This window comes from Perca fluviatilis, chromosome 17 (genome assembly GCF_010015445.1).
Source record: "Perca fluviatilis chromosome 17, GENO_Pfluv_1.0, whole genome shotgun sequence".
Lineage (NCBI taxonomy): Eukaryota > Metazoa > Chordata > Actinopteri > Perciformes > Percidae > Perca > Perca fluviatilis.
In genome coordinates this window covers 31,563,366-31,575,865 of record NC_053128.1, presented here as the reverse complement: position 1 = coordinate 31,575,865, position 12,500 = coordinate 31,563,366, and the positions used below count along the sequence as shown (strand labels likewise).

At 43.5% G+C, this 12,500-nt stretch overlaps 1 protein-coding gene across 1 annotated transcript in view; it reads left to right on the top strand.

The window, feature by feature from the left end:
* cetn3 (centrin 3) overlaps positions 1-5,188 on the top strand; it is a 7,099-nt gene extending 1,911 nt beyond the window's left edge. The window contains exons 3-5 of the mRNA XM_039779237.1: positions 806-920; positions 3,930-4,121; positions 4,757-5,188. Coding sequence (XP_039635171.1) covers positions 806-920; positions 3,930-4,121; positions 4,757-4,800 — 351 coding nt within the window. The 3' untranslated portion in view covers positions 4,801-5,188. The remainder of the gene's footprint in view (positions 1-805; positions 921-3,929; positions 4,122-4,756) is intronic.
* Positions 5,189-12,500: the final 7,312 nt, after the last annotated feature.

The window sequence follows — 12,500 nt, the reverse complement described above, 5'->3', positions numbered from 1 at the left end:
ATTCTGAACGAGCCGCCATGACAGTCTGGCTTTGAATTTTTGGAGAAAACAAACCCATGTGACGCGTTCGTCCAATCAGCTGCCGGTTTTCATTTCTTGGGCAACGATACAGATTAGCGCCGCCTGCTGCTATGGAGACGTATTACGTTTCTCAAGTCGGTGTCGCCTCAGGGTGTCTCGAGGCAGTTTTTTTGGACCACGGGGACCCAACTGATCATCTCGACTGGTCGGCCGTCTGGCTGGTGTGTCTCGGCCTTAAGGCTGTTTTTGTTTGGCAGCCATGGAGCAGAGTTAAGCGGCGCTCTAAAGCGTGGCTTTATTTTATGTTGAAAAAGGCCGATTAAACTGTAAATCACCCATTGAATCACATTTTTATTGAAATTTATTGAAAAAAATTCTGGTACAGGATATAAAATCCTCTCTTCCAGATAAATGACGGAACGCACAACTTCTTCTGGAAGCTCGTTCCTAGATTTTAACGCACCGAGTGTGAAAAGGCCTTTTATTGTGGCCAGCCTAAGGCACACCTGTGCAATAATCCTGCTGTCCAATCAGCATCTTGATGTGCCACACCTGTGAGGTGGATGGATTATCTCGGCAAAGGAGAAGTGCTCACTGACACAGATTTAGACAGATCTGTGAACAATATTTGAGAGAAATAAGCCTTTTGTGAACATAGAAAAAGTCTTAGATCTTTGAGTTCAGCTCATGAAAAATGGGGGCAAAAACAAAATTGTTTATAATTTTGTTCAGTGTATACGTGTAAATAATATACCGTACATCCCAATCAAAAAAATCCCAACAGGTGGCGATGCGTGCACTCGGATTTGAGGTGAAGAAAGTGGATGTTTTGAAGATTCTTAAAGACTACGACCGAGAGGGAAACGGCAAAATAACATTTGACGATTTCAATGAAGTTGGTAAGTTTGCCTTCAGTGTAAAGTTCTGTGCAGAGAGAGATTGAAGGAGAATTCGTTATCCATTGTTTTAGCAACATCGTGCTGTTAACCTAATACTTACTTTACTTCTATTTAACTTTTTATTTCTTGCACCGTAGCTATGTTACTCTATACGCTTATTCATTACTCTTATTTGTAAATGAATTTGACTGTGATCCTGCTGATTTCAGGGTTTCGATGGGGTCTTAGAAAGTCTCAAATCTAGAATTAAAAAAATCTAAATTTTAGACCTTAAAGGTCTAGCACTATGAGTTCCTGAATGGTCACTTCTGTTGACATTCCAAGTAAATACGCAACAAAACAGAGCAAGCTCGCCCGTCGTTTTCGTAACTGTCACCCCACAGTCACACTAGCTACAAGAGACAGAGACAAAGCGACAGGCTGCCATTCATTTTCAACGGGAGTGGCCGCTTTCCAGGGACACGCGACGAGCTCGCCTCTGCCAGGAGCAAGGTGGGGCCAAAATAGACAAGAAGTCTATTTTATGCAAATGCTGAGCGATGCGACAAAGTGACAGCCAATCGGATTAAAGGCAGCGTGACGTACAGTACAGGCCAAAAGTTAGGACACACCTTCTCATTCAATGCGTTTCCTTTTTATTTTCATGACTATTTCCATTGTAGATTCTCACTGAAGGCATCAAAACTATGAATGAACACATATGGAATTATGTACTTAACAAAAAAGTGTGAAATAACTGAAAACATGTCTTATATTTTAGATTCTTCAAAGTAGCCACCCTTTGCTTTTTATTAATAAGGGAAAAACTTCCACTAATTAACCCTGACAAAGCACACCTGTGAAGGTAAAACCATTTCAGGTGACTACCTCATGAAGCTCATTGAGAGAACACCAAGGGTTTGCAGAGTTATCAAAAAAAGCAAAGGGTGGCTACTTTGAAGAATCTAAAATATAAGACATGTTTTCAGTTATTTCACACTTTTTTGTTAAGTACATAATTCCATATGTGTTCATTCATAGTTTTGATGCCTTCAATGAGAATCTACAATGGAAATAGTCATGAAAATAAAGAAACACATTGAATGAGAAGGTGTGTCCAAACTTTTGGCCTGTACTGTTTATCTGCATTTATATCAAAACCTCGAGACTTTCAAACATCAACATGTCATTTATTAATATGTATTTGTGTCTAAACGACAGATAAACATCTTTTCCTGTTCTATTTTTGCCTGGAAACGCTTCCACCACGCTTGCTTGTCGCGTGAAAAATAGGCGTCGGTTCTATTTCTAGCACGCACGCGTTTTCGGTGCGGCTCGAGCGGCGCCTGAGTCGTGCGCGTCACGCAGGCGGCGTGCACGCTCTAACCGGTTACCATGGGAGCCCAAATATGAACGGACACGCCACGCAGCTGACGCACTCACACCAGTGTGTAACCGGCCTCACGACTAACTGACTAACTAACTGTCACTAACCCCCAACCGTCTTGTCGCTGATTGGCTGGAACGTGGTTAGTTGTATTTTGGTGCACAGCCTGTGCCCCTATCGTGTCTGTCTGACATTTACGAGCCCTGTGTGGTCTCCCGAGACCGGGCTGTTCCACGGTGTGTTCAGGGGGGGCAGGCAGCTAGCGGACCAAGGAGAGATACTTACCATTTGAGACAAAAATTAAATCGCGCTGAAACCACGCAGGAACTCATAGTGCACCTTTTTAAAGCTACAGCGCGTAGCTTCTGTCGCCCCCTTGAGGAATTCTAAGTAATGGCAACAACACTGTCGGTGCATCCACACGATACAAGCCTTCTGTGATCGCACACAACCCCCCACCCCTCCTCCACGCAGTTGCTAGTAGCCAAGGAGGACACAAAAAACATGACGGACTCTTCAGAAGAGGTCATTATCTTCACTCAAGTCACCGGACGCCACAATCTCCTGAACATAGTCACACTGAGAGATCCAGAGAGAGCTGTGTGGAGCCGATAGTCTTCATTAGCTTTGGAGCAGCTCATTTGGCAACGGCTTGAATGTAACGGACGCTCATTAATATCTAAAAGTTAACACACTAAAGCTTGAAAAAGTCTTTGTGTTCTAGGTCTTAAACCATTTCCAACCGGTCTACATTTTCCATGTAATGCTACTTCTAATGCTCATTGAAATGCTCCTTTTTAATTCTGTGGTGGTGTAGTTCTTTCTTTCGATAGTCCAAATGTAATTCGCTGTATATGTACAATTTGTGTTCAAAATGTTTTTATTTGGTATTCCAGCAGACGATCGTTTGCAACTACACTTTTTTTGCAACTTAACAAAAATACATCTCTCTCTCAATCTCTTACCCCCACCCAAAAGTGCTATCCAGTGGTAAAGGCAGGTAATGAAGGCATACAGATTAATCAGTAGCTTGCAAAAAAGAAATTAAAAGGGGACCACGTTTTTTCAAATAACAAAATCTTGTCTTTTAGAGCATACCTAATTCTTTCTAAATGTAGTGTACCAGTCAACTCTGTCAGCCACAGTTTAAGAGTTGGAGCTTCCTTTTTCTTCCAAAACAGAAGAATAAGTTTCTTAGCAGAAATGAAACCATATGAAACAAAATGTTGTTGCACCAGTGTAAGTCTCAAAAACTCCTCAGAAACTCCAAGTATAATTTTAAAATAGGATCTGGTTCAAAATGTATGCCCAGTGCATCTGAAAAAACCTGGAAAATCTTATTCCAGAAACTTTGTAATTTTGGACACATAACATAGAAATGAGACAGGCTGGCATCTATGATTTGACATTTGTCACATAAAGGAGACACTTCTGGAAAAATTTTGTTCAGTTTACACTTAGAATAATGAAGTATATGTACAATTTTGAATACATTTATTTACTTTGCAAGCACTACTGTGACTCTGTGATTTCGTTGTGATTGTAGGTCTTACATTTCATTCATAAATGTCTTAAGAAGGTCTTAAAAAGTCACAGTTAAATTTGATTAGTAAAGCCTTTAATATGTTGTCGTCTTTCCGCAGTGACTGATCGCATCCTGGAGCGAGACCCAAAGGAGGAGATCATGAAGGCCTTCAAGCTGTTTGACGACGACGAGTCGGGGAAGATCAGCCTGAGGAACCTGAGACGAGTCGCCCGAGAGCTCGGGGAGAACGTCAGCGACGAGGAGCTGCGCAGCATGATCGACGAGTTCGACACAGACGGAGACGGTGAAAGTAAGTCAGTCAACTAGAGACGTTCCAATACCGATACCTGCATCGGTATCTGCTCCGATACTGCTTAAAACGCTGGTATCTGTATCGGGAAGTACTGGAGTTTACGCACCGATCCAATACCACGTAATAAAGCCCTGAAGAAAATCTACGTTAAAGTAGTTTATTTAGGTTGTTTTCCCGTTATAACTGACTGTCAAACTGGAGAATAAAAGAAAGTTCTGTTCATGTTTCACAAAGAGTTTAACCTGACAGACAGACAACAGAGATATACATCATATCACATCCATACAGGGATAGTAGTATACAGCTGTTATACATCATATCACATCCATACAGAGATAGTAGTATACAGCTGTTATATATCATATCACATCCATACAGAGATAGTAGTATACAGCTGTTATACATCATATCACATCCATACAGAGATAGTAGTATACAGCTGTTATACATCATATCACATCCATACAGAGATAGTAGTATACAGCTGTTATACATCATATCACATCCATACAGAGATAGTAGTACACTAGTAGTAAACTTTTTTTTTTAACATTTTTTCTGTAAGTACTGGTTAATATGTGAACTCACTTTTCTGACTGAACTTCTTTTTATTTTTTCCTTCCCTTCTCCAGTAAACCAGGAGGACTTCCTCTCCATCATGACCGGAGAATGTTGACGAGGAGTTTTATCGAAACGCTGAGGTCTCGTGGTGTCGTCCGCGTTGCGAGAAGCCGAGCTGACTGAACATCTGTCGCGCAGGTGTGTCCACGAAGGTAAACGCGCACGTGGCGGCTTCCTCTCGAGGGCTCTGGCGTCGGGACTGGAATCACTCGTTGGCCTTTTTCGGTTTTTTAACACCACTCGACTCGACGCACGCAAAAGGCCCAGACTTTCTGCCGCTCGGCTCTGCTCGAGTCAGCCCGTCCTGAAGATGTAACTTGTTGTTAAAAGCTGTTGAAATCATGCCGCTCTTTAATTTTACCCTAACCCAAGTGTTGTGAAGTTTTAGATGATTGTGTCTTAATAAAAAAAAAATACAAAAAAAGTGGAGAAAAAAAAAAAAACTCCCCTCAGAAGAATTCAGACTTGGATGAACTTTATGTTGACTTATATTCAAGATCTAATCGCTTTGGTTTTCGCTTTCTGTCACGTCCAAATAACTGCTGGGGGGGGAAGGGAAAGGTATAAAATAGTAAAATATATAAGTGAGTCGATTCGCACTGTAGAGCAGTGGTTCTCAAATGGGGGTACGGGGACCCCTAGGGGGTCATGAGATGTCGTGCATAATTCCTAAGATTATTCTTTAAAGGGATACTCCACCGTTTGTTGAAATAGTTCTTATCACGGTCTCCCCTGGCTGTAGATAGGTGGGCCGACACATATTTTTGTCTCAGTGCAAGTAATTAGGTTGTTTTTTTGTCTTTTGTTGGCTCACTTTTACTCACAACATGCTAACTGGTAACATAGGATTCCATTCACTACGCTAAGCTAACTAGCAGCGGCGCTGCCGATGTTGCACCGGACTAAAACGATGCATGCACAAAAAATGCGTTGGCCCACCTATCTACAGCTAGGGGAGACCCCACCTATCTACAGCTAGAGGAGACCTCACCTATCTACAGCTAGAGGGAACCCCACCTATCTACAGCTAGAGGAGACCCCCACCTATCTACAGCCAGGGGAGACCTCACCTATCTACAGCTAGAGGAGACCACACCTATCTACAGCTAGAAGAGACCCCACCTATCTACAGCTAGAGGAGACCCCACCTATCTACAGCTAGAGGGAGACCCCACCTATCTACAGCTAGGGGAGACCCCACCTATCTACAGCCAGGGGAGACCTCACCTATCTACAGCTAGAGGAGACCACACCTATCTACAGCTAGAAGAGACCCCACCTATCTACAGCTAGAGGAGACCCCACCTATCTACAGCTAGGGGAGACCTCACCTATCTACAGCTAGGGGAGACCCCACCTATCTACAGCTAGGGGAGACCCCACCTATCTACAGCTAGGGGAGACCCCACCTATCTACAGCTAGAGGAGAGACCCCACCTATCTACAGCTAGAGGAGACCCCACCTATCTACAGCTAGGGGAGACCCCACCTATCTACAGCTAGAGGAGACCCCACCTATCTACAGCTAGAGGAGACCACACCTATCTACAGCTAGGGGAGACCTTGATGAGCCCTATTTCAACACAAGGTGGAGTATCCCTTTAATCCTTGTGTTGTCCTTCGGGTCCCAGTGACCCGAAGGACAACACAAGGATTATGTACTTCCGTTTACTTTGTTGAGAATTGCTCTCTAAACAAGGGTTAATACAGCACCTTAGTTCTTGTTTGTACAGCATTTTGGTCAGCTTAAACTGTGTTTAAATGTGTTCTAGAAATAAACTTTACTTACTTACTTTACACAAACAGGGTTTAGAGAGCAATTCTCAACAAAGTAAAGGGAAGTACATCATCCTTGTGTGGTCACACAAGGGTTATGGGTGCAGTAGGTAAGACCACAGCTCCCTGTTCAGATGCACCAATCAGGGCCAGGGGGGGGTGAATAACTGCGTGTCAATCACTGCTCAGGCACATGCATTAATTCTCCCTTGTGGGGGGGGAGGAACTGAGATAAGTCCTGGATCTTTGCAATCCTACCTACAGCACCTTTTAATAATATACCGAATTAATTAATTGACGGATTCTTAACATGTGAAATGTAGCATTTTAAATGTTTTTCTGTTGTTTAGTAAATCTGTCGCTGCCAGCGCTGTATTGTGCCACTTTTTATAGACTTTTTATTTTTATTTTTATTTTTTTTATTTCTTTGCGTTGGTCAGGGTACAACATTGGAAACAAGTTTGAGAACCACTGCTGTAGAAGAGCATTTTTGACTGCTTGTACTTGCAGTTTACAGAGCGTGAATGTTTAAATGTGCTATTCATTTTGTATGAAATAAATCGGTTTGCCAGCAAATCCTTTTTTTTTTTTTTTTTAAACCCTTTATTTATGAGTTTTAGTTTACGTCTGTACACGCTAAGCCTAAAGCTTTTAAGCTACTGAGGGGCTGCTGTACAGACTTAAAGGGTAACTACCGTTTTTTCCAACCTGGACCCTATGTTCCTGTGTTTTTGTGTCTAAGTGACTGATGAGAACAACAATCTTTGACATCGGTCCAGTATTAAACGAGATCGCTGCAGTCGGCAGCAGAGAAACAAGCTACAATCTAAGTTAATAGAACAACTGTCCAGCTTGTATTTACCTTCACTAAAGTGCTCGTTTTGCCGCTGACAGACTCAGATTAATATTCTAAGTGTCTGACTACATTATGGAAAGGATTTCTAAGGAGGTCGAACTTTCTGTTAAAGAGAACATAAAAACATCCGCAAAATTGCGTTCGCTAAACCCACCAGACTCCATTTAAATAATCAGTAATTTTAGCATCGTAAAACACACTTCATTCAAAGTCAACGGAAACTAAATAAAACTATTAAAAGCGGTTTTGGGTCATCTTTCCACTTCTCCAACCATCACAACTCTAGTTTTGGTTGAAATAAACACATAGTTTACCGATTTACATGTGAAGATACGTTGGCTCTACACACGCTAAAAGTATTGTTTATTTAAATGGAGTCTGGTGGGTTTAGAGCTAGAGACTTCAGAACTGTTTCTGGTTAAACAGAAGTGTGTGTGTGTGTGTGTGTGTGTGTGTGTGTGTGTGTGTGTGTGTGTGTGTGTGTGTGTGTGTGTGTGTGTGTGTGTGTGTGTGTGTGTGTGTGTGTGTGTGTGTGTGTGTGTGTGTGGATTCCATCGCATTTTTTTAAGAAAACGTGCCGCATAATCAAGGATTTTTGCCCCGCAACAATAACAAAAAAAAACAAATTTTTTGGGAAGGACTGTTAAGTGTCCATGTGTCCTTCATATATCCCTCCACAGTCTGCATGTTAGCCCAGCATCCCTCCTGCTGTACTTCAGCCGTCCACCAGAGGGAGGCACTCAGTCATGACTCAGAGCCTAAATGTAAGGTATGATGTCACCCAACAGCTGTCTCACTACCAGTGTTTACCTCGGTTTGTGGGAGGCTTAGGTGCACATATTTGGTGGTGGTTGTGGGGGTGGGGGTTAATGGGTCCTCCCTTAAGAAAATGGGGCATTTTTTAATTTTCTCTTTTTTAAATTCAGTTTATTTAAGAAGGGGAAAGTGCAAATGAACAGAACTCCTGATTATACATGAGTTAAAGATGCCAGATTGAGCCAAAAAGGTTGTTTTTCATCTGTAGTCCCCTGGCCTCGATGTAAAAAAAACATATTTTTAAAATACAAAGAATCCCGAAACGAGAGAACACAAGCAGAGAGCAGAACTCGGCACATAACCAGACCCGGCACAGAGCCAAAAGAAATACCAACACAGCAACGCACAGGTGCAGTTTGACATCATTTTGAACCATTAGTATGACCATATCTGTGTCTAAAACGGTGAATAGACTTCACAGGTGTGCTTTGTCAGGGTTAATTAGTGGAATTATTTCCCTTATTAATAAAAAAAGCAAAGGGTGGCTACTTTGAGGCATCTAAAATATAAGACATGTTTTCAGTTATTTCACACTTTTTTGTTAAGTACATAATTCCATATGTGTTCATTCATAGTTTTGATGCCTTCAGTGAGAATCTACAATGTAAATAGTCATGAAAATAAAAAGGAAACGCATTGAATGAGAAGGTGTGTCCAAACTTTTGGCCTAATTAACTGGCAACTTTTATTAATGTTACTCTGAGTGAGCAGTTTTACCAGATTTTTTTTTTACATTTTGATAACCGTTTTGTTTCACAATTAAGGTGGAAAATAAAAGCTGTGTGTTTTTAATGTATTTTTGTTGATGTTGAAATGGATTTCAACACTTACGGTATTGAAAAAAGTATCATTTAGGAACCGGCATCGAAACTGAGGTATCGAAATAGGCGCCGGATGGAAAGATTTTGAACGATGCCCAGCCCTACCTGACAGAGACGCACAATACCGACCACAAAAACCCTTTTTTAGGCGGGTCGTCCGGAGCGCCCTGTCATTTGTCTCCCCGCAGAGCTTCTACGTATTGGTTATAATGAAGGTTTGTTAGATGAAAACATCTGTCTTAGCTAACCCAGTTTGCTTTGGTAATACGCTGAGCCAATCTCACGATGACAGAGTAGCAACCTGAGCCAATCACACGATGACAGAGTAGCAACCTGAGCCAATCACACGATGTTTGATGTTTCTCAGGGGGGAGAAATGAAAGTGATGCTGTAATAAGAGGCTGAGAAACACACACACACAGAGACACACACACACACAGACAACAGACACAGACACACACAATACACACACAGACACACACACAAACACACACACATACATACACACACGCAACAGACAGACGCACACACGCAACACACACACGCAACACAGACACACGCAACAGACAGACACACACACAGGCAACACACACATGCTACACATGCAACAGACACACACACGCACACACACAGACAACAGGCACAGACACACGTAATACATACACACACACACACAAACACGCACACATACATACACACACACGCAACACACACACGCAACAGACACACACGCAACAAACAGACACACACACACAGGCAACACACACATGCTACACACGTACGCACACACATGCAACAAACACACACATACAACTCACACACACGACTCACACACACGCGCAACAGATACACACACACGCGCTTACAGTGGTGGAAGATGTATTTGGATCCTTAACTTAAGTAAAAGTACTAATGACAGACACACACACACACTGTTATTAATTTATTATCTGCTCTAGCTTTTCCAACATTTTAGACCCAGATATGGTGATAACAACGGTCCTAAATGATGTGAAAAAGAGACCCAAAACGACCACAAAGAGACGCCACATGACCACAGAGACCCAAAACGACCACAGAGAGACACAACACGTACGGGGGAAATTGCTTCTTTTTTTTTTTTTAAACGTAACATTACGTCCACGTAAGTCTGTTCAAAAAGCCGAGGGGAACCAGCGGTGTGTTGTCAGGCTGAAGGCTGGTGATCAGAAGCTGCATCAGGTCTGAGATCAGGGTCTGAGATCAGGTCTGAGATCAGGGTCTGAGATCAGGTCTGAGATCAGGTCTGAGATCAGGCCTTGCCCTTGCTCTAACACATGCTCAGCTGTTGGTCCACAGCAACACATGCTCCCAAAATAACCTGGCCCAGTTCCTCCCCAGTTACAACCTCGCAGTCGCCCCCTGTGGTTTCCACTCTACCTGTGTGTGTGTGTGTGTGTGTGTGTGTGTTGTGTGCGTGTGTGTGTCTGTCTGTTGCGTGTGTGTGTGTGTGTGTGTGTGTCTCTGTCTGTTGCGTGTGTGTGTCTGTGTGTGCGTATCTGTGTGTGTGTGTGTCTGTTGTGTGTGTGTGTCTGTCTGTTGTGTGTGTGTGTGTGTGTGTGTGTCTCTGTTGCGTGTGTGTGTCTGTGTGTGCGTATCTGTGTGTGTGTCTGTCTGTTGCGTGTGTGTGTGTGTGTGTGTGACTGTGTTGAGTGTGTGTGTGACTGTCTGTTGCATTTGTGTGTGTTGCGCGTGTGTGTGTATGTGTCTGTTGCATGTGTGTGTGTGAATGTGTTGTGTGTGTGTGTCTCTGTCAGTTGCATGTGTGTGTGTTGCGCGTGTGTGTGTGTGTCTGTGTGTGTGTGTCTGTCTGTTGCGCGTGTGTGTGTCTCTGTCTGTTGCGTGTGCGTTGCGCGTGTGTGTGTGCGTATGTGTCTGTTGTGTGTGTGTGTCTGCGTGTGTGTCTGTGTTGCGCGTGTGTGTGTGTGTCTGTGTGTTGCGCGTGTGTGTGTCTGTCTTTTGCGTGTGTGTGTGTGTGTCTCTGTCTGTTGCGTGTGTCTGTGTGTGCGTGTGTGTGTCTGTGTGTGCGTGTGTGTGTCTGTGTGTGTGTGTGTGTGTGTGTGTGTGTGTGTGTGTGTGTGTGTTGTTTGTGTGTGTGTGTGTGTGTGTGTGTGTGTGTGTGTGTGTGTGTTTGTTTGTGTGTGTGTGTGTGTGTGTGTGTGTGTGTGCGTGCTCGTAATCATGTGTGTTGATGAGACTTATGAGACTATAAATACATCCGTCTGGCTCTGGCGGAGCTCGCCAGGCTCTGATTGGTTGGTTGGTTCCATTAGCATAGGCAAAGACGCTTTAAGAAGCGAGATGTCCCAACTCCCACGTTGGGCCACCGCGCCCATCGCCCGCCCACCGCCACGCACGGCCTCGCCACCACCGCCGCCCCACCGCCACGCCACGGCCTCACCACGCCCACGCCACGCCCACGCCCGCCCTCGCCACGCCCACGCCCCGCCCACGCCCTCGCCATGCCGCCATGCCCACGCCACGGCCTCGCCACGATACCACGCCCACGCCACACCTCGCCACCGCCACGCCCCCCATCGCCCGCCACACCACACCACCGCTACCACCGCCACGCACTCTTTAGGAGAGTAGCGGCAGGTCCTGAGTGCGTTGATTCCATCGGGACACTAACGTGAAATTTATCAGACGCTCAAATCAGGAGGAAATTAACTTGGTTTCAGACGTATTTTCTTTTTAGCTTTTTTTGACTTTTTTCGTCACTTTTGTTGCCTTCCTTCCTGTTTTCTTCCTCCTTTCTTTCTTTTTTCTTTTTTTTTTCAAGTTTGTTGCTTTTTTCGAACTTTTTGTAGCTGTTTTTGAAGTTTGTCACTTTTTTATTTACCTATTCTTGTCTTTTTTGCTACTTTTGTCGACCTATTGTTGCCTTCCTTCCTTCCTTCCTTCCTTCCTTCCTTCCTTTTTCTACCGTCTTTTTCCAATTTTTTGTTGCTTTTTTAAAAGTAGAAAAAAGGGCATTTATCAGACGCACACATCAGACCTGTTTCTGTCTCCGGTACAAACTCTCGCGAGATCTGGCAACACAGAGAAGACAGTAACACTTTACTTGAAGGTATCTACATAAGAGTGACATGACACTGTCATGAACACATGACATGTGTCCATGACATGAACACATGACATGAACACATGACATGAACACATGACACTGTCATGAACACATGACATGAACACATGACATGAACACATGACATGAACACATGACACTGTCATGAACACATGACATGAACACATGACATGAACACATGACACTGTCATGAACACATGACATGAACACATGACACTGTCATGAACACATGACATGAACACATGACATGAACACATGACATGAACACATGACATGAACACATGACACTGTCATGAACACATGACATGAACACATGACACTGTCATGAACACATGACATGAACACATGACACTGTCATGAAC